Source organism: Aquarana catesbeiana, linkage group LG01 (genome assembly GCF_042186555.1).
Source record: "Aquarana catesbeiana isolate 2022-GZ linkage group LG01, ASM4218655v1, whole genome shotgun sequence".
Taxonomy (NCBI): Eukaryota; Metazoa; Chordata; class Amphibia; order Anura; family Ranidae; genus Aquarana; species Aquarana catesbeiana.
Window position 1 is genome coordinate 4,500,385 of NC_133324.1, and position 26,486 is coordinate 4,526,870.

Genomic DNA, 26,486 nt, shown 5'->3' on the forward strand with positions numbered 1-26,486 from the left:
CTCTTTGAACTCCATACTACGTATAAGGGGGAGATAGAGTCATTTTATTTTGATGTCGATTTCGATCCTGTGTCTTTCTTCTAATACGGTCGATCCTATTTTTGTTTTTGGCAATGGTCCAGGCCCTATTGACCATCCATCTTGGATATCCTCTTTCCAAAAAAGTTGGGGAAGAGATGCTGCCTCACGTTCAAATTCTAGGTCATCCCCGCAATCTCTCCTCACTCGCAGGAACTTGTGAGCGAAATTCACCTGAGACCACACTCTGGATCGAGTTAAGAAGTTTTCTTTATTTGGCTCATAGGAGGAGACAAGTTACAACAAAAAGGCAGATTGGTTCTGACCTCTATGACCTGTGCAATAGGGCAGCATACACAGAGTTCAGCCTTATGAGCTCCTATCTGACTTGTCTGTCTAACAATTGTAGAGCTTGCATTTATATACCCTTTTACAAGCCTTATCTTAACCATCTCTCCTAGATATGATTGGTCGCTAAGATCTACGTTAATGTAACTATCCATAAATCTGACACCTGTTCTACAACCAGACAAACTTAATTATTCCCAGAATTCCTATATGTTCATTCAAGTGATTTATAACTGGTTTTGTCCAATTAAAAACACCCGTGTAGAGACAGTATGGCACCCAGCTGTGTTAAATCAAACATCAAACCAACCTCCTCATTCTGATAAGACAGATTTACGACTTTGGGAGAATTAACTTTCAATAACCCCACCAGATGTGTTATATGTGTTACTATATAATCCTATGTGTAAAAGTACTGTATCACTTACAATATATATATATATATATATATATATACAAAGCCAATTACTTTATTCAATATTGTGTAATTATTATATATATATATATATATATATATCAGTTTTTCCTTATTCAATGTATTTTAACAGTTTTAATGAGGGCTCAAGCAGACCTTTGTTTGACCATGTCAAACTTAATTTAATGTACTTGTACATAACTTTAAGTATTTTTACACCACCTGTATAAGATATTCTTATCTTATCAGCCTGTATTTCACTGCTGTCAAAAGTTCTCTCTTCTTCTAATTAGTAACTAAAAATGAACTATCTTATCTCTGTGATTTATATGCATTTCAAGGACCCTAAACAATTCTATATAAATTTAATCTATTCTAATGAACTTTCACCCAGCTAAGAATATCGGCATGAAGCAGAGAGGTCATCTAAAGTTCAACTTCTATATCTACGAAATAACATATATTGGTTAATATGAAATTCTACTACTTTTAAGCAATCTTTTGTAAACAAAAATAAATGATTATAAAATAAGAATCTAAAATCTCTAACAGAACTGTCCTACAGGGATCCCCTTAAAGTGGTTGTAAACCCACTTTTTGGACTTCTACCTATAGGTAAGCCTAGAATAAGGCTTACCTATAGGTAGTTAAATATCTCCTAAAAGTGCGCCGTTCAGGAGATATTTCACTTGTAGTCCGCCAGAAATTCCAACAGCGCATGCGCGGGGAAGAAAGGAAACTAAGTGCCGTTTCTTCCCTAGCCTATGCCGTTAATCGCGGCTCCCGCGCGCACATTTGACACCTTTCGGAGGGGGGGAGGGAGAAGATACCTGTGTAATACAGGTATTTGCTCCCACTTCCGGGCATAGATCACCGCGGTGGTCGCGGTGACCTACGCCATGTCCGGCGCCCACTCTGTTCCCACCCCCGCTGTCTTCTGGGAGACACACAGGTCCCAGAAGACAGCAGGGACCATTCGGATTGCGCAGCGCGACTCGCGCATGCGCAGTAGGGAACCAGGAAGTGAAGCCGCAAGGCTTCACTTCCTGATTCCCTTACCGAAGATGGCGGTGGCAGCATCCGAGAGCTGACGGACAGATCGGCTTCGGCTGCCGACATGGCGGGCGCCCTGGACAGGTCAGTGTCCATATATTAAAAGTCAGCAGCTGCAGTATTTGTAGCTGCTGACTTTTAATTTTTTTTTTTTCGGAGGAACTCCACTTTAATAGTTAAATTTCTAATAAATTAATTAACGTCAAGTGTGGTATCAAATAGGTTCAAATGTCTCTGTGGACAAAAATGTAATCCTGAGTATTGCGCCAATCATATTCTACACCCTGTGATGTCACCAGTCTCTGGGCAGATTTCTCACCTCTGATTCCCCCCCGATATCTTTAGACAGGAACTTATCCCCATATATACCCCAGCATGGAGGGGCTCAGTGAAGGTGGTGGTGAAGGTGTGGAGATGTCGGATCGGGTCACACAGATCATAAAAGGAGATCCGCCCGGCCTCATAATCCAGATCTATCCTGACTCTCCTACTGGAGACACCGCCGGGTAAACGGGTCTTATTACTGTCATGTATCACCGAGTACTGAAAACCCCACTCCCACCACCTCTCCAAACCCCAGGACTTCTTATTATATCCAACCCATGACTGATGTCCTCTCCTGTCTATACTGGGGTAACACATCCCGACTCCCCAGTATGTTGCTTCCCCAACATCCACTTCCCAGGAATGGTGCCCTGAGGAGAAACTCTGACTGCTCATCACCTGAGGATGGTAAAATCTCTCTGGTGTTTCTGGGCGATACTGACTATGTAATGTCCAGTATACAGTTTTCCTGTCATCTGATATATGTAGATTATTACCAGCTGTCCTCACATCCAGTAATATGTCTGTAACCCCCGATGTTTGCTGCACACCCCCAATATTTGGTCCTCCAGCCTGGCAGTGTGAGCATTGTATGGTGGGGGAGGGTTGGGGACATATTCTGAATGCTTTGGCATTGATGTGGCCTTCGCCCTTTGTAGTAGAATGTGGATAGACGTGTGTGCCTGGACATTTCTCTACAATTACCCCAGACATGATATCAAATAAACCTGTGTGTAATGTGTGCGAGATCCGCCCCACATCCAGATCCCCTCCATCATGGAGGAGTTCATCATGTCTCTCTCTGTCCTCATCATCTCCATCCTCAGTATCACACAAGTCACCTGTGTCTGATTCCCGTAGGACAGTCAGTGGATCCGTAATGTTACACAGCTCCTCAATGTCCCGCATCTTCCTGGATAGTGCCTCCTTCTTTGTTTCCAGCTCCTGGATCACATCTGATATGAAGAGATAGATTTGATCTGCCTCCTGGGAGATCTCACTCAGGACTCTTTTCTCCAGGTCTTCCAGACGTCTCCTGAGGTCTCTGAACAGACCAGTGACTCTCTCTGTTTCATCATCTACTTTTCCTGGTTCTTTCCTCCTGTGTTCCTGCAGACTCTGGACTCTTTTCTCCGTCTCCTCTCTCTCTGTCATCAGCTTCCTCAGAAAATTCCTTAGTTTCTTCTTCTTCATCTCAGAGGCCTCATCCAGAGTCTCCACCTGGTGTCCCAAATGTTCTCCATCCAGCCTGCAGGACACACATATACAGGTGGAGTCCTCATTGCAGTAATACTCCAGGATCTTCTTATGGACGGAGCATTTCCTGTTCTCCAGGGAAGTGGTGGGGTCACATAAGACGTGTTCTGGTGACTTGCTGTGGACTCCCAGGTGATCGTCACACAGAGAAGCTTCACACAGCAGACAGGATTTCACAGCAGGTTCAGGAGTGTGAATACAGTAAGTGCAGAAGACCCCGGTTTTGTCCTGATCACCCTGTGTAGTCTGGAGGGTTTCCGATATCTTACACAGAGTAATGTTCTTCTTAAGACGGGGACGTTTCTTGAGTTTTTCTCTACATTCAGGACAGGAATATCCTCCAGACCTCCTCTGTGCATCCAGCACACGACCAATACAGTCCCGGCAGAAGTTGTGTCCACATCTCAGGGTTACAGGATCCGTATAAACGTTCAGACAGACGGAACATTCCAGCTCTTCTTTCAGATGAGAAGACGCCATTTCTGGGGTAATTGTACAGAAGAGTAAAGTGAGAAGACTGAACTCTGTCAGGCTTATTTTTTAGGATAGAAAACAATGTGCAAAGTCCAGTGATTGATAAGAGTCATGTAATTATATTGATTGGTCGATACACGTTCCATATCATCATTACTCTTTGAACCTCCTTATGGAATAATCCTAAGTGATAACAGAGAAGAAAGTTCCATGTTTATCTACACAGAGATGGTGTAACCAGATAATCATCAGAGACCGCATCACTTTTCTCTGCAGAAATATTTTATATTGTTATCAGATCAGGTAATATGAACTGTCTGTGTTACCCCAGAGACACCAATCACATCGACATTTCCACTCCACATTGTCATTATTAAGGGAAGGTTAAAATCTGATGGTTGATTTTTGGGCAACGCAGACAGTACTTATTATAGACACTTTCACCACCATCACCACTATAAGCTTATGTGTGAATTATGGTGGCCTCCAATTTGTGTTGAGTAAACACAATAGTCGTGCCTCTTGCTAGGGAAAAGGCGCACCCAATTTTCCTTAGCTCCTATGTATCTTAATTGTAGCGCTAGCCTTGTAGGGGCCACAGATTAGGGTGGGTCCTCTCTGTTCTTTGCCTCGGCCTTCTCCAGAACCTCAGCCCCTCAGACACACCAGGTTGAGCGTACAAAAAAATACAATATCACGGGAAATCACCAAAAGTAATACTTAGTACCCCAATAGTAGAGCTTTATCAAAGGAAACCAGCACCAAACAAGGTAGTGAAGGCACACGTATCATAATGTAACCCAATATATTTGGTAACTAGTGTAGCCCCCTGTTCCCAAAAATGGGGCTATATTGTAAATTTAGTTTTTGGCTGATCTTCTATTGTACATAGTTTATTGATTCTGTCCTGAATTTTACGGTGTTGTGCATTTCCCACTGTGTCACTGGTACCACAGGACAGTGTGAGAATAACAACTAAGTTAAGCTGTAATGAATATTCTTTTTCCAGAAATGGCCCAGTAGGAGGTTCCTGGCCGCTGTGCATTCTGGGTAGGGGTATTTATTGGACAGATGCCATGTGTGCTTTGTGCAGTTCTTCTTACCTCGTGGCCCTCCAGACCTGGAGGCTACACCACTGCAAGCTGCACAAGTAGGCCCAGAAACCTGTCTTGGGCCTACTACTTCTGAGGTGGTCCTTGGGCTGTCTTGCCTGTTTGGAAGAAGCTGAGCCAAGCTGAGGAGATCCAGGGGAGGACCCTTGCTGGAGAGAACCAGGATGAAGGCTAGTCTCTCAGAAGGGCCTGGTGACTTGGAGGACACACCTATATCTAACCTACCCTCACAGTACTGCCGGGTCGGCTTGAAGGTTCTGGTACTGTGAAGAAGCTGTTCTACATCTAACCTACCCTCACAGTACTGCCGGGTTGGCTTAAAGGTTCTGGTACTGTGAAGAAGCTGTTCTACATCTAACCTACCCTCACAGTACTGCCGGGTCGGCTTGAAGGTTCTGGTACTGTGAAGAAGCTGTTCTACGATCCAATCAAGGTAATACATTCCTGGCTGCCAAGTCTGTGCGAGAGGCTTACCCAGATTTTCAAGATCTGCTAGAAGAAAGCTGTGTCTTGTCCTTTAATCGAAGGAGTCTGCAAGTGATTGGCTACAAAAGGTATCTTCAACCTCCCCTCAACCTCTTTACTACTACTTCTTTTCAAGTTCTTCATTAAAGCATTGAACTAGCTAAAGTGACTGGCGCCCACATTTATTCTAACTTCCCATTGTAGCCATGGAGCCATGGACTCAGCCCTGGGGTGAATGTAAGTCCGCTCCCTGTATCTGGGGGAACCCCGCAGAAGTCTATGGGAGCTGAACAGGAAAAATCAACAGTGCCCATTTTGAAGGCTTATATGCAAGTCATTGGCCATAAAAGGGGTATGGGGGTCCGGGTACTGCCCTGGGGGACATTAACCACTTGACGACCGCCTCACGCCGATTTACGTCGGCAAGGTGGCACGGACAGGCAAAATCACGTACATATACGTGATTTGCCTTCCGCGGGTGGGGGGTCCGATCGGACCCCCCCCCCCGGTGCCCGAGGCGGTCGTCTTTTGTCCAGCGGCGATCAGAGGTGAGGGGGAGGTCATCCGTTCGTGGCCCCCCCCCCCTCGCGATCGCCGCCGGCCAATCACATCATTCCTTTGCTGCTGTATGCTAAACAGCAGCAAAGGAAATTATGTCATTCCGGCCCGAGGAGAGAAGACAGGTATGTGAGTGCACAACACACACACACACAGTAGAACATGCCAGGCACACAAAACACCCCGATCCCCCCCCCCCCCCGATCGCCCCCCAATCACCCCCCCCCCCTCCCTGTCACAAACTAACACCAGCAGTTTTTTTGTTTTTTTTTGTTTTTTCTGATTACTGCTAGGTGTCAGTTTGTGACAGTTACAGTGTTAGGACAGTTAGTATTACCCCCCTGTAGGTCTAGGGTACCCCCCTAATAAAGTTTTAACCCCGTGATCACCCCCCGTCACCAGTGTCACTAAGCGATCATTTTTCTGATCGCTGTATTAGTGTCGCTGGTGACGCTAGTTAGGGACCTAAATATTTAGGTTCGCCGTCAGCGTTTTATAGCGACAGGGACTCCCATATACTACCGAATAAATGTTTTAACCCCTTGATTGCCCCCTAGTTAACCCTTTCACCACTGATCACCGTATAACCGTTACGGGTGACGCTGGTTAGTTCGTTTATTTTTTATAGTGTCAGGGCACCCGCCGTTTATTACCGAATAAAGGTTTAGCCCCCTGATCGCCCGGCGGTGATATGCGTCACCCCAGGCAGCGTCAGATTAGCGCCAGTACCGCTAACACCCACGCACGCAGCATACGCCTCCCTTAGTGGTATAGTATCTGTACGGATCAATATCTGATCCGATCAGATCTATACTAGCGTCCCCAGCAGTTTAGGGTTCCCAAAAACGCAGTGTTAGCGGGATCAGCCCAGATACCTGCTAGCACCTGCGTTTTGCCCCTCCGCCCGGCCCACCCAAGTGCAGTATCGATCGATCACTGTCACTTACAAAACACTAAATGCATAACTGCAGCGTTCGCAGAGTCAGGCCTGATCCCTGCGATCGCTAACAGTTTTTTTGGTAGCGTTTTGGTGAACTGGCAAGCACCAGCGGCCTAGTACACCCCGGTCGTAATCAAACCAGCACTGCAGTAACACTTGGTGACGTGGCGGGTCCCATAAGTGCAGTTCAAGCTGGTGAGGTGGCAAGCACAAGTAGTGTCCCGCTGCCACCAAGAAGACAAACACAGGCCCGTCGTGCCCATAGTGCCCTTCCTGCTGCATTCGCCAATCCTAATTGGGAACCCACCACTTCTGCAGCGCCCGTACTTCCCCCATTCACATCCCCAACCAAATGCAGTCGGCTGCATGAGAGGCATTTTCTTTATGTCCTCCCGAGTACCCCTACCCAACGAACCCCCAAAAAAGATGTCGTGTCTGCAGCAAGCGCGGATATAGGCATGACACCCGCTATTATTGTCCCTCCTGTCCTGACAATCCTGGTCTTTGCATTGGTGAATGTTTTGAACGCTACCATACACTAGTTGAGTATTAGCGTAGGGTACAGCATTGCACAGACTAGGCACACTTTCACAGGGTCTCCCAAGATGCCATCGCATTTTGAGAGACCCGAACCTGGAACCGGTTACAGTTATAAAAGTTAGTTACAAAAAAAGTGTAAAAAAAAAAAAAAAATATATATAAAATAAAAAATAATAGTTGTCGTTTTATTGTTCTCTCTCTCTCTCTATTTTCTCTCTCTCTTGTTCTGCTCTTTTTTACTGTATTCTATTCTGCAATGTTTTATTGTTATTATGTTTTATCATGTTTGCTTTTCAGATATGCAATTTTTTATACTTTACCGTTTACTGTGCTTTATTGTTAACCATTTTTTTGTCTTCAGGTACGCCATTCATGACTTTGAGTGGTTATGCCAGAATGATGCCTGCAGGTTTAGGTATCATCTTGGTATCATTCTTTTCAGCCAGCGGTCGGCTTTCATGTAAAAGCAATCCTAGTGGCTAATTAGCCTCTAGACTGCCTTTACAAGCCGTGGGAGGGAATGCCCCCCCCCACCGTCTTCCGTGTTTTTCTCTGGCTCTCCTGTCTCAACAGGGAACCTGAGAATGCAGCCGGTGATTCAGCCAGCTGACCATAGAGCTGATCAGAGACCAGAGTGGCTCCAAACATCTCTATGGCCTAAGAAACCGGAAGCTATGAGCATTTTATGACTTAGATTTCGCCGGATGTAAATAGCGCCATTGGGAAATTGGGGAAGCATTTTATCACACCGATCTTGGTGTCATCAGATGCTTTGAGGGCAGAGGAGAGATCTAGGGTCTAATAGACCCCAATTTTTTCAAAAAAGAGTACCTGTCACTACCTATTGCTATCATAGGGGATATTTACATTCCCCGAGATAACAATAAAAATGATTAAAAAAAAAAAAAAAATGAAAGGAACAGTTTAAAAATAAGATAAAAAAGCAAAAAAAATAATAAAGAAAAAAAAAAAAAGCACCCCTGTCCCCCCTGCTCTCGCGCTAAGGCGAACGCAAGCGGCGGTCTGTCGTCAAATGTAAACAGCAATTGCACCATGCATGTGAGGTATCACCGCGACGGTCAGATCGAGGGCAGTAATTTTAGCAGTAGACCTCCTCTGTAAATCTAAAGTGGTAACCTGTAAAGGCTTTTAAAGGCTTTTAAAAATGTATTTATTTTGTTGCCACTGCACGTTTGTGCGCAATTTTAAAGCATGTCATGTTTGGTATCCATGTACTCGGCCTAAGATCATCTTTTTTATTTCATCAAACATTTGGGCAATATAGTGTGTTTTAGTGCATTAAAATTTTAAAAAGTGTGTTTTTTCCCCAAAAAATGCGTTTGAAAAATCGCTGCGCAAATACTGTGTGAAAAAAAAAAATGAAACACCCACCATTTTAATCTGTAGGGCATTTGCTTTAAAAAAATATATAATGTTTGGGGGTTCAAAGTAATTTTCTTGCAAAAAAAAATAACTTTTTCATGTAAACAAAAAGTGTCAGAAAGGGCTTTGTCTTCAAGTGGTTAGAAGAGTGGGTGATGTGTGACATAAGCTTCTAGATGTTGTGCATAAAATGCCAGGACAGTTCAAAACCCCCCCAAATGACCCCATTTTGGAAAGTAGACACCCCAAGCTATTTGCTGAGAGGCATGTCGAGTCCATGGAATATTTTATATTGTGACACAAGTTGCGGGAAAGAGACAAATTTTTTTTTTTTTTGCACAAAGTTGTCACTAAATGATATATTGCTCAAACATGCCATGGGAATATGTGAAATTACACCCCAAAATACATTCTGCTGCTTCTCCTGAGTACGGGGATACCACATGTGTGAGACTTTTTGGGAGCCTAGCCGCGTACGGGGCCCCGAAAACCAATCACCGCCTTCAGGCTTTCTAAGGGCGTGAATTTTTGATTTCACTCTTCACTGCCTATCACAGTTTCGGAGGCCATGGAAAGCCCAGGTGGCACAAACCCCCCCCAAATGACCCCATTTTGGAAAGTAGACACCCCAAGCTATTTGCTGAGAGGTATAGTGAGTATTTTGCAGACCTCACTTTTTGTCACAAAGTTTTGAAAATTGAAAAAAGAAAAAAAAAAAAGTTTTTTCTTGTCTTTCTTCATTTTCAAAAACAAATGAGAGCTGCAAAATACTCACCATGCCTCTCAGCAAATAGCTTGGGGTGTCTACTTTCCAAAATGGGGTCATTTGGGGGGGTTTTGTGCCACCTGGGCATTCCATGGCCTCCGAAACTGTGATAGGCAGTGAAGAGTGAAATCAAAAATTTACACCCTTAGAAATCCTGAAGGCAGTGATTGGTTTTCGGGGCCCCGTACGCGGCTAGGCTCCCAAAAAGTCCCACACATGTGGTATCCCCATACTCAGGAGAAGCAGCTGAATGTATTTTGGGGTGCAATTCCACATATGCCCATGGCCTGTGTGAGCAATATATCATTTAGTGACAACTTTTTGTAAATATTTTTTTTTGTCATTATTCAATCACTGGGACAAAAAAAATAAATATTCAATGGGTTCAACATGCCTCTCAGCAATTTCCTTGGGGTGTCTACTTTCCAAAATGGGGTCATTTGGGGGGGTTTTGTACTGCCCTGCCATTTTAGCACCTCAAGAAATGACATAGGCAGTCATAAACTAAAAGCTGTGTAAATTACAGAAAATGTACCCTAGTTTGTAGACGCTATAACTTTTGCACAAACCAATAAATATACACTTATTGACATTTTTTTTTACCAAAGACATGTGGCCGAATACATTTTGGCCTAAATGTATGACTAAAATTTAGTTTATTGGATTTTTTTTATAACAAAAAGTAGAAAATATCATTTTTTTTCAAAATTTTCAGTCTTTTTCCGTTTATAGCACAAAAAAAAAAAACTGCAGAGGTGATCAAATACCATCAAAAGAAAGCTCTATTTGTGGGAAGAAAAGGACGCAAATTTCGTTTGGGTACAGCATTGCATGACCGCGCAATTAGCAGTTAAAGTGACGCAGTGCCAAATTGGAAAAAGACCTCTGGTCCTTAGGCAGCATAATGGTCCGGGGCTCAAGTGGTTAATCATTGCAAAAAAAAAAAAGTTTTTAAAACCTATAGTTTTCTTTTTTTTTCAGGAGCAGTGATTTTAATGATGCTTAAAGTGCAACAATAAAAATGAAAAATTCCTTTAAATATCGTGCCTGGGGGGTCCCCTTGATGTGCCTATAAAGTGGCGCATCTGTAGCATGTATAGAACCTGCTGCAGCAAAAATGACAATAGCAAAAAAAACCCAAAAAAACGAGTCAAATACCATTTCAAAATTGCCGGTACCCGAAAAAATAAAGAAAAAAACGGCTCCCTCCCCCCTAGTCCATACCAGGTCCATAAATTTTAAAAAAACGTTCCGCCTTCTGACGTCAAATTCCTCTTCCTATAGGTGAGGGGCAGGGCCACCTGGCTGCATCACCCAGTGGCACCGCCCCTTCTGACCCCACAGACTGATGCATGTTGGGCCTGTGACGTCAAGGGGCTGGGCTACCACGTGAGGTTACCTATATAAGAACTGTCTGTTGTATATGTTGTAATATGTTCACCGATTTATGTGGGACATTGTTGTGTGTATGTACACATGCAGTCAATGTTGACCAGGCCAGAATTCAATGGACAATGGTTGGTTTGTCCAACTGAATTTTAACATAGCAAGGGGACAGCTGAAGACTCTTTGATGTGTTAATCTTATGCAAGTCTATTTGAACATCTCAAAGGGTGTTCAGGTGGTATCTGTTAAGCTAATCTAATTACACATATCTAAGGGGACTTGTTGATGTTGATATGCGGGAGTGCAAATTGGGGTGGTTTATAACTGCAGCTGTTCACGGCTGGGGGTTGTTGTCTATCTGAAAGACCAAAGCTTATCAAAGTCCTCAATTGAAACGGCCAATCAGATTGCTCAGCCATTCAATGCCTGGTGAATATAACACGGCATTCAGTCTATAGTTTAAGTGAGGCTTGTCTGTGTATGGCTGGGAACACACAGGCCTAGGAATATGGGTCTCTGAATTATATCTACTCTGTCAAATTTTTTTGTCATCTGTGGACTTTGGACTTTGTTCTGTGTTGGAAGTCAATAAAGTGCATCTCTCTGGAAGAATTGGGTTGCTGCGGAAGAGTACTTTCTAATTCATTATCATACCACTATACTACTTCTCTATACACCCATACATATACTCGATCACTACATTGTCAAAGCGCAGTTTTCATTTTTTGGATCGGTGGGTGGCGTGATTGATGATGGATTTACATGGAGGGACACTGTTTTTTAATTTTTTATAAAGGATTTGTCAAAAACTCGTCTCTTTGTTTTTATTACTTTTTGTACACTTTTTTGGTGAATGGGTAAGGGTATACTCTGCCCCCCCGCCTGCAGACCCCCCCCCTGCAACCACCGGGCCAGGGTTGTGGGGATGATGCCCTTGTCTCCATCAACATGGGGACTAGGTGCTTTAGGTGGGGGGGCAAAGCATCCACTCCCCATGTTGATGGCATGTGGCCTGGTATGGTTTAGTGGTCTGGTATGGTTAAGTGGTCTGGTATGGTTTAGTGGTATGGTGTGGTTTAGTGGCCTGGTATGGTTTAGTGGTCTGGTATGGTTTAGTGGTCTGGTATGGTTTAGTGGCCTGGTATGGTTTAGTGGCCTGGTACGGTTTGGTGGCCTGGTATGGTTTAGTGGTCTGGTATAGTTTAGTGGTATGGTTTAGTGGTCTGGTTTAGTGGCCTGGTATGGTTTAGTGGTCTGGTATGGTTTAGTGGTCTGGTACGGTTTAGTGGTCTGGTACAGTTTATTGGTCTGGTATGGTTTAATGGTCTGGTACGGTTTAGTGGTCTGGTACGGTTTAGTGGTCTGGTACGGTATAGTGGTCCGGTACAGTTTAGTGGTCTGGTACGGTTTAGTGGCCTGGTACGGTTTAGTGGCCTGGTAGGGTTTAGTGGTCTGGTAGGGTTTAGTGGTCTGGTATCTTTTAGTGGCCTGGTGTGGTTTAGTGGCCTGGTATGGTTTAGTGGTCTAGTACGGTTTAGGGCCTGGTACGGTTTAGTGCCCTGGTATGGTTTAGTGGCCTGGTATGGTTTAGTGGCCTGGTATGGTTTAGTGGTCTGGTACGGTTTAGTGGCCTGGTACGGTTTAGTGGCCTGGTACAGTTTAGTGCCCTGGTACGGTTTAGTGGCCTGGTGTGGTTTAGTGGTCTGGTATGGTTTAGTGGCCTGGTGTGGTTTAGTGGTCTGGTACGGTTTAGTGGCCTGGTACGGTTTAGTGCCCTGGTACGGTTTAGTGGCCTGGTGTGGTTTAGTGGTCTGGTATGGTTTAGTGGCCTGGTGTGGTTTAGTGGTCTGGTACGGTTTAGTGGCCTGGTACGGTTTAGTGCCCTGGTGTGGTTTAATGGCCTGGTGTGGTTTAGTGGCCTGGTATGGTTTAGTGGTCTGGTATGGTTTAGTGGCCTGGTACAGTTTAGTGCCCTGGTGTGGTTTAGTGGCCTGGTATGGTTTAGTGGCCTGGTGTGGTTTAGTGGCCTGGTATGGTTTATTGGTCTGGTATGGTTTAGTGATCTGTATGGTTTAGTGGCCTGGTGTGGTTTAGTGGTCTGGTATGGTTTAGTGGCCTGGTAGGGTTTAGTGGTCTGGTAGGGTTTAGTGGCCTGGTATGGTTTAGTGGTCTGGTATGGTTTAGTGGTCTGGTACGGTTTAGTGGTCTGGTACAGTTTATTGGTCTGGTATGGTTTAGTGGTCTGGTACGGTTTAGTGGTCTGGTACGGTTTAGTGGTCTGGTACGGTATAGTGGTCCGGTACAGTTTAGTGGTCTGGTACGGTTTAGTGGCCTGGTACGGTTTAGTGGCCTGGTAGGGTTTAGTGGTCTGGTAGGGTTTAGTGGTCTGGTATCTTTTAGTGGCCTGGTGTGGTTTAGTGGCCTGGTATGGTTTAGTGGTCTGGTAGGGTTTAGTGGCCTGGTACGGTTTAGTGCCCTGGTGTGGTTTAGTGGCCTGGTATGGTTTAGTGGCCTGGTGTGGTTTAGTGGCCTGGTATGGTTTATTGGTCTGGTATGGTTTAGTGATCTGTATGGTTTAGTGGCCTGGTGTGGTTTAGTGGTCTGGTATGGTTTAGTGGCCTGGTAGGGTTTAGTGGTCTGGTAGGGTTTAGTGGCCTGGTATGGTTTAGTGGTCTGGTGTGGTTTAGTGGCCTGGTATGGTTTAGTGGTCTGGTAGGGTTTAGTGGCCTGGTATGGTTTAGTGATCTGGTATGGTTTAGTGGTCTGGTATGGTTTAGTGGTCTGGTATGGTTTAGTGGTCTGGTGTGGTTTAGTGGCCTGGTATGGTTTAGTGATCTGGTATGGTTTAGTGGCCTGGTATGGTTTAGTGGTCTGGTGTGGTTTAGTGGCCTGGTATGGTTTAGTGGTCTGGTATGGTTTAGTGGTCTGGTATGGTTTAGTAGTCTGGTATGGTTTAGTAGTCTGGTATGGTTTAGTAGTCTGGTATGGTTTACGGCCCCGCTCCTTAACAACCAGCTTACACAGCTTTGCCCAATCAGGGCACAGAATGTGCTGTGCAGCGCTCAGTGCATTGCAGGGTGATCGTCATGCTCGGGCCAAACCGTTCGCCTATCCCTAAACAGTAGCAAGGCCACCGCAAGTGCAGCAGTGAACCGGAATAAAGTTTAATCTACTGAGTGCTGGAACTATACTGTGATTATAGCGCATTTATGGCAGCAGTGCTGGTCCTAGATCGACTGGGTGTGCACTGCCCACAATAAAAGGAGGGTGGTTGTGGAGGGGGCAGGAGAACAAAGGGGGCTTGTAGAATAATTATTATGGGAAGGGCAGACCTTTGGTCCTGTTTGGGCCCTTTAAGAGCGCCGGTGCACTTGATGGCAGTTCCAGTTAACCTGCATACAGTATAGGTAGTATAGGTACCTATAGGTATGGTAAGGTCTCGGCACAGGTACAAGTTAGGTGTGGTTTAGCTGCCCTAATGATTAGGTATAATGCAGTAGAGGGTTGGTATAGGTTGAGTCTAGGTTTGGAATAAGTGCGGGATAGAGTGGACTATGGGTGAAGTATGGATTGGTGGACTATGGGTGAAGTATGGATTGGTGGACTATGGGTGAAGTATGGATTGGTGGACTATCGGTGAAGTATGGATTGATGGACTATGGGTGAAGTGTGGATTGATGGACTATGGGTGAAGTATGGATTGATGGACTATGGGTGAAGTATGGATTGGTGGACTATGGGTGAAGTATGGATTGGTGGACTATCGGTGAAGTATGGATTGGTGGACTATGGGTGAAGTATGGATTGGTGGACTATGGGTGAAGTATGGATTGATGGACTATGGGTGAAGTATGGATTGATGGACTATGGGTGAAGTATGGATTGATGGACTATGGGTGAAGTATGGATTGGTGGACTATCGGTGAAGTATGGATTGGTGGACTATGGGTGAAGTATGGATTGATGGACTATGGGTGAAGTATGGATTGATGGACTATGGGTGAAGTATGGATTGGTGGACTATGGGTGAAGTATGGATTGGTGGACTATCGGTGAAGTATGGATTGGTGGACTATGGGTGAAGTATGGATTGGTGGACTATGGGTGAAGTATGGATTGATGGACTATGGGTGAAGTATGGATTGATGGACTATGGGTGAAGTATGGATTGATGGACTATGGGTGAAGTATGGATTGGTGGACTATCGGTGAAGTATGGATTGGTGGACTATGGGTGAAGTATGGATTGATGGACTATGGGTGAAGTATGGATTGATGGACTATGGATGAAGTATGGATTGGTGGACTATGGATGAAGTATGGATTGGTGGACTATGGGTGAAGTATGGATTGGTGGACTATGGATGAAGTATGGATTGGTGGACTATCGGTGAAGTATGGATTGGTGGACTATGGGTGAAGTATGGATTGATGGACTATGGGTGAAGTATGGATTGATGGACTATGGGTGAAGTATGGATTGGTGGACTATGGGTGAAGTATGGATTGGTGGACTATGGGTGAAGTATGGATTGGTGGACTATGGGTGAAGTATGGATTGATGGACTATGGGTGAAGTATGGATTGATGGACTATGGGTGAAGTATGGATTGATGGACTATGGGTGAAGTATGGATTGATGGACTATGGGTGAAGTATGGATTGGTGGACTATCGGTGAAGTATGGATTGGTGGACTATGGGTGAAGTATGGATTGGTGGACTATGGGTGAAGTATGGATTGATGGACTATGGGTGAAGTATGGATTGGGTACACTTGGTTTCCTGCTCTCAGTAGAGATGGGCGAACTGTTCGGGCCGAGCATCGGGTCAACACAGAAAATCGCCTGTTGTGGGGGTGCTCGGTGGGTTGTTTGCTCGCCTAGTGCACAGTGAATAACTGGTTGTTGAGGAGCGGGCCAGGAAGCCAAGCCGCGTCTTACACAATGAATGAGTTATCAGCTATTAGCGGGCTTCCCCTACTCATTCACCAAAAGCAGTGTCAAAAAGAAATAAAAACACACACACGGTTTTTGACAATTCCTTTATTAAAAATAAAAAAACAATGTCCCTCGATGTAGATCCATTGTCAATCACGGCACCCACCAGACCCCTGCACTCTGTGTATTATACACTACTGACCCCTGCACTCTGTGTATTATACACTACTGACCCCTGCACTCTGTGTATTATACACTACTGACCCCTGCACTCCATGTATTATACACTACTGACCCCTGCACTCTGTGTATTATACACTACTGACCCCTGCACTCCATGTATTATACACTACTGACCCCTGCACTCTGTGTATTATACACTACTGACCCCTGCACTCTGTGTATTATACACTACTGACCCCTGCACTGTGTATTATACACTACTGACCCCTGCACTCTGTGTATTATACACTACTGACCCCTGCACTCTGTGTATTATACACTACTGACCTCTGCATTCTGTGTATTATACACTACTGACCCCTGCACTCTGTTTATTATACACTACTGACCCCTGCACTCTGTGTATTATACACTACTGACCCCTGCATTCTGTGTAATATACACTACTGACCCCTGCACTCTGTGTATTATACACTACTGACCCCTGCACTGTGTATTATACACTACTGACCCCTGCACTGTGTATTATACACTACTGACCCCTGCACTCTGTGTATTATACACTACTGACCCCTGCACTCTGTGTATTATACACTACTGACCCCTGCACTGTGTATTATACACTACTGACCCCTGCACTCTGTGTATTATACACTACTGACCCCTGCACTCTGTGTATTATACACTACTGACCCCTGCACTCTGTGTATTATACACTACTGACCCCTGCACTGTGTATTATACACTACTGACCTCTGCATTCTGTGTATTATACACTACTGACCTCTGCATTCTGTGTATTATACACTACTGACCCCTGCACTCTGTGTATTATACACTACTGACCCCTGCACTCTGTGTATTATACACTACTGACCCCTGCACTCCATGTATTATACACTACTGACCCCTGCACTCTGTGTATTATACACTACTGACCCCTGCACTCTGTGTATTATACACTACTGACCCCTGCACTGTGTATTATACACTACTGACCCCTGCACTCTGTGTATTATACACTACTGACCCCTGCACTCTGTGTATTATACACTACTGACCTCTGCATTCTGTGTATTATACACTACTGACCCCTGCACTCTGTTTATTATACACTACTGACCCCTGCACTCTGTGTATTATACACTACTGACCCCTGCATTCTGTGTAATATACACTACTGACCCCTGCACTCTGTGTATTATACACTACTGACCCCTGCACTCTGTGTATTATACACTACTGACCCCTGCACTGTGTATTATACACTACTGACCCCTGCACTGTGTATTATACACTACTGACCCCTGCACTCTGTGTATTATACACTACTGACCCCTGCACTCTGTGTATTATACACTACTGACCCCTGCACTGTGTATTATACACTACTGACCCCTGCACTCTGTGTATTATACACTACTGACCCCTGCACTCTGTGTATTATACACTACTGACCCCTGCACTCTGTGTATTATACACTACTGACCCCTGCACTGTGTATTATACACTACTGACCTCTGCATTCTGTGTATTATACACTACTGACCTCTGCATTCTGTGTATTATACACTACTGACCCCTGCACTCTGTGTATTATACACTACTGACCCCTGCACTCTGTGTATTATACACTACTGACCCCTGCACTCCATGTATTATACACTACTGACCCCTGCACTCTGTGTATTATACACTACTGACCCCTGCACTCTGTGTATTATACACTACTGACCCCTGCACTGTGTATTATACACTACTGACCCCTGCACTCTGTGTATTATACACTACTGACCCCTGCACTCTGTGTATTATACACTACTGACCCCTGCATTCTGTGTATTATACACTACTGACCCCTGCACTCTGTTTATTATACACTACTGACCCCTGCACTCTGTGTATTATACACTACTGACCCCTGCATTCTGTGTAATATACACTACTGACCCCTGCACTCTGTGTATTATACACTACTGACCCCTGCACTGTGTATTATACACTACCGACCCCTGCACTCTGTGTATTATACACTACTGACCCCTGCACTCTGTGTATTATACACTACTGACCCCTGCACTGTGTATTATACACTACTGACCCCTGCACTCTGTGTATTATACACTACTGACCCCTGCACTCTGTGTATTATACACTACTGACCCCTGCACTCTGTGTATTATACACTACTGACCCCTGCACTGTGTATTATACACTACTGACCTCTGCATTCTGTGTATTATACACTACTGACCTCTGCATTCTGTGTATTATACACTACTGACCCCTGCACTCTGTGTATTATACACTACTGACCCCTGCACTCTGTGTATTATACACTACTGACCCCTGCACTCCATGTATTATACACTACTGACCCCTGCACTCTGTGTATTATACACTACTGACCCCTGCACTCTGTGTATTATACACTACTGACCCCTGCACTGTGTATTATACACTACTGACCCCTGCACTCTGTGTATTATACACTACTGACCCCTGCACTCTGTGTATTATACACTACTGACCTCTGCATTCTGTGTATTATACACTACTGACCCCTGCACTCTGTTTATTATACACTACTGACCCCTGCACTCTGTGTATTATACACTACTGACCTCTGCATTCTGTGTATTATACACTACTGACCCCTGCACTCTGTTTATTATACACTACTGACCCCTGCACTCTGTGTATTATACACTACTGACCCCTGCATTCTGTGTAATATACACTACTGACCCCTGCACTCTGTTTATTATACACTACTGACCCCTGCACTGTGTATTATACACTACTGACCCCTGCACTGTGTATTATACACTACTGACCCCTGCACTGTGTATTATACACTACTGACCCCTGCACTCTGTGTATTATACACTACTGACCCCTGCACTGTGTATTATACACTACTGACCCCTGCACTCTGTGTATTATACACTACTGACCCCTGCACTCTGTGTATTATACACTACTGACCCCTGCACTCTATGTATTATACACTACTGACCCCTGCACTCTGTGTATTATACACTACTGACCCCTGCACTGTGTATTATGCACTACTGACCCCTGCACTCTGTGTATTATACACTACTGACCCCTGCACTCTGTGTATTATACACTACTGACCCCTGCACTCTGTGTATTATACACTACTGACCCCTGCACTCTGTGTATTATACACTACTGACCCCTGCACTCTGTGTATTATACACTACTGACCCGTGCACTCTGTGTATTATACACTACTGACCCCTGCACTCTGTGTATTATACACTACTGACCCCTGCACTCTATGTATTGTACCCTACTGCCCCCTTAACTGTGTGTATTATACACTACTGTGACATCACTGGGAGTTACCACCACTTAATCAATGAGAGGGGATAGCAGTGACATCACTGGGAGTTCCCACCACTAATTAAATGAGAGGGGATAGCAGTGACATCACTGGGAGTTCCCACCACTTAATCAAAAGGGGGGATAGCAGTGACATCACTGGGAGTTCCTACCACCTAATCAAAGGAAGGGGATAGCAGTGAAATCACTGGGAGTCCCCACCACTTAATCAAAAGGGGGGATAGCAGTGACATCACAGGGACTTCCTACCACTTAATCAAAGGGGGGGGGATAGCAGTGACATCACTGGGAGTTCCCACCACTTAATCAAAGGGAGGGGATAGCAGTGACATCACTGGGAGTCCCCACCACTTAATCAAAAGGGGGGATAGCAGTGACATCACTGGGAGTCCCCACCACTTAATCAAAGGGAGAGGATAGCAGTGACATCACAGGGACTTCCTACCACTTAATCAAAGGGGGGGGGGGATAGCAGTGACATCACTGGGAGTTCCCACCACTTAATCAAAGGGAGGGGATAGCAGTGACATCACAGGGACTTCCTACCACTTAATCAAAGGGGGGGGATAGCAGTGACATCACTGGGAGTTCCCACCACTTAATCAAAGGGAGGGGATAGCAGTGACATCACTGGGAGTTCCCACCACCTAATCAAAGGGAGGGGATAGCAGTGACATCACAGGGACTTCCTACCACTTAATCAAAGGGGGGGGGGGGTAGCAGTGACATCACTGGGAGTTCCCACCACTTAATCAAAAGGGGGGATAGCAGTGACATCACTGGGAGTCCCCACCACTTAATCAAAGGGAGAGGATAGCAGTGACATCACTGGGAGTTCCCACCACCTAATCAAAGGGGGGGGATAGCAGTGACATCACTGGGAGTTCCCACCACTTAATCAAAGAGAAGGGATAGCAGTGACATCACTGGGAGTTCCCACCACTTAATCAAAGGGAGGGGATAGCAGTGACATCACTGGGAGTTCCCACCACCTAATCAAAGGGAGGGGATAGCAGTGACATCACTGGAAGTTCCCACCACCTAATCAAAGGGAGGGGATAGCAGTGACATCACTGGAAGTTCCCACCACCTAATCAAAGGGAGGGGATAGCAGTGACATCACTGGAAGTTCCCACCACCTAATCAAAGGGAGGGGATAGCAGTGACATCACAGGGACTTCCTACCACTTAATCAAAGGGGGGGGGGGATAGCAGTGACATCACTGGGAGTTCCCATCACTTAATCAAAGGGAGGGGATAGCAGTGACATCACTGGGAGTTCCCACCACCTAATCAAAGGGGGGGGGGGTAGCAGTGACATCACAGGGAGTCCTCACCACCTAATCAAAGGGAGGGGATAGCAGTGACATCACTGGGAGTCCCCACCACCTAATCAAAGAGAGGGGATAGCAGTGACATCACTGGGAGTTCCCATCACTTAATCAAAGGGGGGGGGTAGCAGTGACATCACTGGGAGTTCCCACCACTTAATGAAAGGGAGGGGATAGCAGTGACATCACTGGGAGTTCCCACCACCTAATCAAAGGGAGGGGATAGCAGTGACATCACTGGGAGTCCCCACCACCTAATCAAAGGGAGGGGATAGCAGTGACATCACTGGGTGTTCCCACCACTTAATCAAAGAGAGGGGATAGCAGTGACATCACTGGGAGTTCCCACCACCTAATCAAAGGGGGGGGGGATAGCAGTGACATCACTGGGAGTTCCCACCACTTAATCAAAGAGAGGGGATAGCAGTGACATCACTGGGAGTCCCCACCACCTAATCAAAGAGAGGGGATAGCAGTGACATCTCTGGGAGTTCCCACCACTTAATCAAAGAGAGGGGATAGCAGTGACATCACTGGGAGTCCCCACCACCTAATCAAAGGGAGGGGATAGCAGTGACATCACTGGGAGTTCCCACCACCTAATCAAAGGGAGGGGATAGCAGTGACATCACTGGGAGTTCCCACCACTTAATCAAAGGGAGGGGATAGCAGTGACATCACTGGGAGTTTCCACCACCTAATCAAAGAGAGGGGATAGCAGTGACATCACTGGGAGTTCCCACCACTTAATCAAAGGGGGGATAGCAGTGACATCACTGGGAGTTCCCACCACCTAATCAAAGGGAGGGGATAGCAGTGACATCACTGGGAGTTCCCACCACCTAATCAAAGGGAGGGGATAGCAGTGACATCACTGGGAGTTCCCACCACTTAATCAAAGGGAGGGGATAGCAGTGACATCACTGGGAGTTCCCACCACCTAATCAAAGAGAGGGGATAGCAGTGACATCACTGGGAGTTCCCACCACTTAATCAAAGGGGGGATAGCAGTGACATCACTGAGAGTTCCCACCACCTAATCAAAGAGAGGGGATAGCAGTGACATCACTGGGAGTTCCCATCACTTAATCAAAGGGGGGGATAGCAGTGACATCACTGGGAGTTCCCATCACTTAATCAAAGGGGGGGGATAGCAGTGACATCACTGGGAGTTCCCACCACTTAATGAAAGGGAGGGGATAGCAGTGACATCACTGGGAGTTCCCACCACCTAATCAAAGGGAGGGGATAGCAGTGACATCACTGGGAGTTCCCACCACCTAATCAAAGGGGGGGGGGGGGTAGCAGTGACATCACAGGGAGTCCCCACCACCTAATCAAAGGGAGGGGATAGCAGTGACATCACTGGGTGTTCCCACCACTTAATCAAAGAGAGGGGATAGCAGTGACATCTCTGGGAGTTCCCACCACCTAATCAAAGGGGGGATAGCAGTGACATCTCTGGGAGTTCCCACCACCTAATCAAAGAGAGGGGATAGCAGTGACATCACTGGGAGTTCCCACCACTTAATCAAAGGGGGGATAGCAGTGACATCACTGGGAGTTCCCACCACCTAATCAAAGGAAGGGGATAGCAGTGACATCACTGGGAGTTCCCACTACCTAATCAAAGAGAGGGGATAGCAGTGACATCACTGGGAGTTCCCACCACTTAATCAAAGAGAGGGGATAGCAGTGACATCACTGGGAGTTCCCACCACCTAATCAAAGGGGGGATAGCAGTGACATCTCTGGGAGTTCCCACCACCTAATCAAAGAGAGGGGATAGCAGTGACATCACTGGGAGTTCCCACCACCTAATCAAAGAGAGGGGATAGCAGTGACATCACTGGAAGTTCCCACCACTTAATCAAAGGGAGGGGATAGCAGTGACATCACTGGAAGTTCCCACCACCTAATCAAAGAGAGGGGATAGCAGTGACATCACTGGAAGTTCCCACCACCTAATCAAAGGGAGGGGATAGCAGTGACATCACTGGAAGTTCCCACCACTTAATCAAAGGAAGGGGATAGCAGTGACATCACTGGGAGTTCCCACCACCTAATCAAAGGGAGGGGATAGCAGTGACATCACTGGGAGTCCCCACCACCTAATCAAAGAGAGGGGATAGCAGTGACATCACTGGGAGTTCCCATCACTTAATCAAAGGGGGGGATAGCAGTGACATCACTGGGAGTTCCCATCACTTAATCAAAGGGGGGGGATAGCAGTGACATCACTGGGAGTTCCCACCACTTAATGAAAGGGAGGGGATAGCAGTGACATCACTGGGAGTTCCCACCACCTAATCAAAGGGGGGGGGGGGTAGCAGTGACATCACAGGGAGTCCCCACCACTTAATCAAAGGGGGGGGGGGGATAGCAGTGACATCACTGGGTGTTCCCACCACTTAATCAAAGAGAGGGGATAGCAGTGACATCACTGGGAGTTCCCACCACCTAATCAAAGGGGGGATAGCAGTGACATCACTGGGAGTTCCCACCACCTAATCAAAGAGAGGGGATAGCAGTGACATCACTGGGAGTTCCCACCACTTAATCAAAGGGGGGATAGCAGTGACATCACTGGGAGTCCCCACCACCTAATCAAAGAGAGGGGATAGCAGTGACATCACTGGGAGTTCCCATCACTTAATCAAAGGGGGGGGTAGCAGTGACATCACTGGGAGTTCCCACCACTTAATGAAAGGGAGGGGATAGCAGTGACATCACTGGGAGTTCCCACCACCTAATCAAAGGGAGGGGATAGCAGTGACATCACTGGGAGTTCCCACCACTTAATCAAAGGGGGGATAGCAGTGACATCTCTGGGAGTTCCCACCACCTAATCAAAGAGAGGGGATAGCAGTGACATCACTGAGAGTTCCCACCACTTAATCAAAGGGAGGGGATAGCAGTGACATCACAGGGAGTCCCCACCACCTAATCAAAGGGAGGGGATAGCAGTGACATCACTGGGAGTTCCCACCACCTAATCAAAGGGAGGGGATAGCAGTGACATCACTGGGAGTCCCCACCACCTAATCAAAGGAAGGGGATAGCAGTGACATCACTGGGAGTTCCCATCACTTAATCAAAGGGGGGGATAGCAGTGACATCACTGGGAGTTCCCATCACTTAATCAAAGGGGGGGGATAGCAGTGACATCACTGGGAGTTCCCACCACTTAATGAAAGGGAGGGGATAGCAGTGACATCACTGGGAGTTCCCACCACCTAATCAAAGGGGGGGGGGGGGGGGTAGCAGTGACATCACAGGGAGTCCCCACCACTTAATCAAAGGGGGGGGGGGGATAGCAGTGACATCACTGGGTGTTCCCACCACTTAATCAAAGAGAGGGGATAGCAGTGACATCACTGGGAGTTCCCACCACCTAATCAAAGGGGGGATAGCAGTGACATCACTGGGAGTTCCCACCACCTAATCAAAGAGAGGGGATAGCAGTGACATCACTGGGAGTTCCCACCACTTAATCAAAGGGGGGATAGCAGTGACATCACTGGGAGTCCCCACCACCTAATCAAAGAGAGGGGATAGCAGTGACATCACTGGGAGTTCCCATCACTTAATCAAAGGGGGGGGTAGCAGTGACATCACTGGGAGTTCCCACCACTTAATGAAAGGGAGGGGATAGCAGTGACATCACTGGGAGTTCCCACCACCTAATCAAAGGGAGGGGATAGCAGTGACATCACTGGGAGTTCCCACCACTTAATCAAAGGGGGGATAGCAGTGACATCTCTGGGAGTTCCCACCACCTAATCAAAGAGAGGGGATAGCAGTGACATCACTGAGAGTTCCCACCACTTAATCAAAGGGAGGGGATAGCAGTGACATCACAGGGAGTCCCCACCACCTAATCAAAGGGAGGGGATAGCAGTGACATCACTGGGAGTTCCCACCACCTAATCAAAGGGAGGGGATAGCAGTGACATCACTGGGAGTCCCCACCACCTAATCAAAGGAAGGGGATAGCAGTGACATCACTGGGAGTTCCCACCACCTAATCAAAGGGAGGGGATAGCAGTGACATCACTGGGAGTCCCCACCACCTAATCAAAGGGAGGGGATAGCAGTGACATCACTGGGTGTTCCCACCACTTAATCAAAGAGAGGGGATAGCAGTGACATCACTGGGTGTTCCCACCACTTAATCAAAGAGAGGGGATAGCAGTGACATCACTGGGAGTTCCCACCACCTAATCAAAGGGGGGATAGCAGTGACATCTCTGGGAGTTCCCACCACCTAATCAAAGAGAGGGGATAGCAGTGACATCACTGAGAGTTCCCACCACCTAATCAAAGGAAGGGGATAGCAGTGACATCACTGGGAGTCCCCACCACCTAATCAAAGAGAGGGGATAGCAGTGACATCACTGGGAGTTCCCATCACTTAATCAAAGGGGGGGATAGCAGTGACATCACTGGGTGTTCCCACCACTTAATCAAAGGGAGGGGATAGCAGTGACATCACTGGGAGTTCCCATCACTTAATCAAAGGGGGGGGATAGCAGTGACATCACTGGGAGTTCCCACCACTTAATGAAAGGGAGGGGATAGCAGTGACATCACTGGGAGTTCCCACCACCTAATCAAAGGGAGGGGATAGCAGTGACATCACTGGGAGTTCCCACCACCTAATCAAAGGGGGGGGGGTAGCAGTGACATCACAGGGAGTCCCCACCACCTAATCAAAGGGAGGGGATAGCAGTGACATCACTGGGTGTTCCCACCACTTAATCAAAGAGAGGGGATAGCAGTGACATCACTGGGAGTTCCCACCACCTAATCAAAGGGGGGATAGCAGTGACATCTCTGGGAGTTCCCACCACCTAATCAAAGGAAGGGGATAGCAGTGACATCACTGGGAGTTCCCACCACTTAATCAAAGGGAGGGGATAGCAGTGACATCACTGGGAGTTCCCACCACCTAATCAAAGAGAGGGGATAGCAGTGACATCACTGGAAGTTCCCACCACTTAATCAAAGAGAGGGGATAGCAGTGACATCACTGGAAGTTCCCACCACCTAATCAAAGGAAGGGGATAGCAGTGACATCACTGGGAGTTCCCACCACCTAATCAAAGGGAGGGGATAGCAGTGACATCACTGGGAGTTCCCACCACCTAATCAAAGGAAGGGGATAGCAGTGACATCACTGGGAGTTCCCACCACCTAATCAAAGGGAGGGGATAGCAGTGACATCACTGGGAGTTCCCACCACCTAATCAAAGGGAGGGGATAGCAGTGACATCACTGGGAGTTCCCACCTCCTAATCAAAGGGAGGGGATAGCAGTGACATCACTGGGAGTTCCCACCACCTAATCAAAGGGAGGGGATAGCAGTGACATCACTGGGAGTTCCCATCACCTAATCAAAGGGGGGATAGCAGTGACATCACAGGGACTTCCTACCACTTAATCAAAGGAAGGGGATAGCAGTGACATCACTGGGAGTTCCCATCACCTAATCAAAGGGGGGATAGCAGTGACATCACTGGGAGTTCCCACCACCTAATCAAAGAGAGGGGATAGCAGTGACATCACTGGCCAAATTAGGGTCATAACATTGACCATAAATGACCATGGCCATATTTGGTT

The 26,486-nt window shown here is 46.5% G+C and overlaps 1 protein-coding gene across 1 annotated transcript; it reads right to left on the bottom strand.

Annotated features, from left to right (window-relative positions):
* Positions 1-2,149: 2,149 nt before the first annotated feature.
* On the bottom strand, positions 2,150-3,895 carry LOC141124139 (E3 ubiquitin-protein ligase TRIM39-like). Its single transcript, XM_073612215.1, has one exon. It carries the CDS (start codon positions 3,893-3,895, stop codon positions 2,150-2,152), a length of 1,746 nt encoding a protein of 581 aa, XP_073468316.1.
* Between the last annotated feature and the right edge of the window lie 22,591 nt (positions 3,896-26,486).

Coding starts and splice junctions, on each gene's coding strand:
- LOC141124139 (XM_073612215.1), bottom strand. CDS start 3,895: ATGGCGTCTTCTCATCTGAAAGAAGAGCTGGAATGTTCCGTCTGTCTG.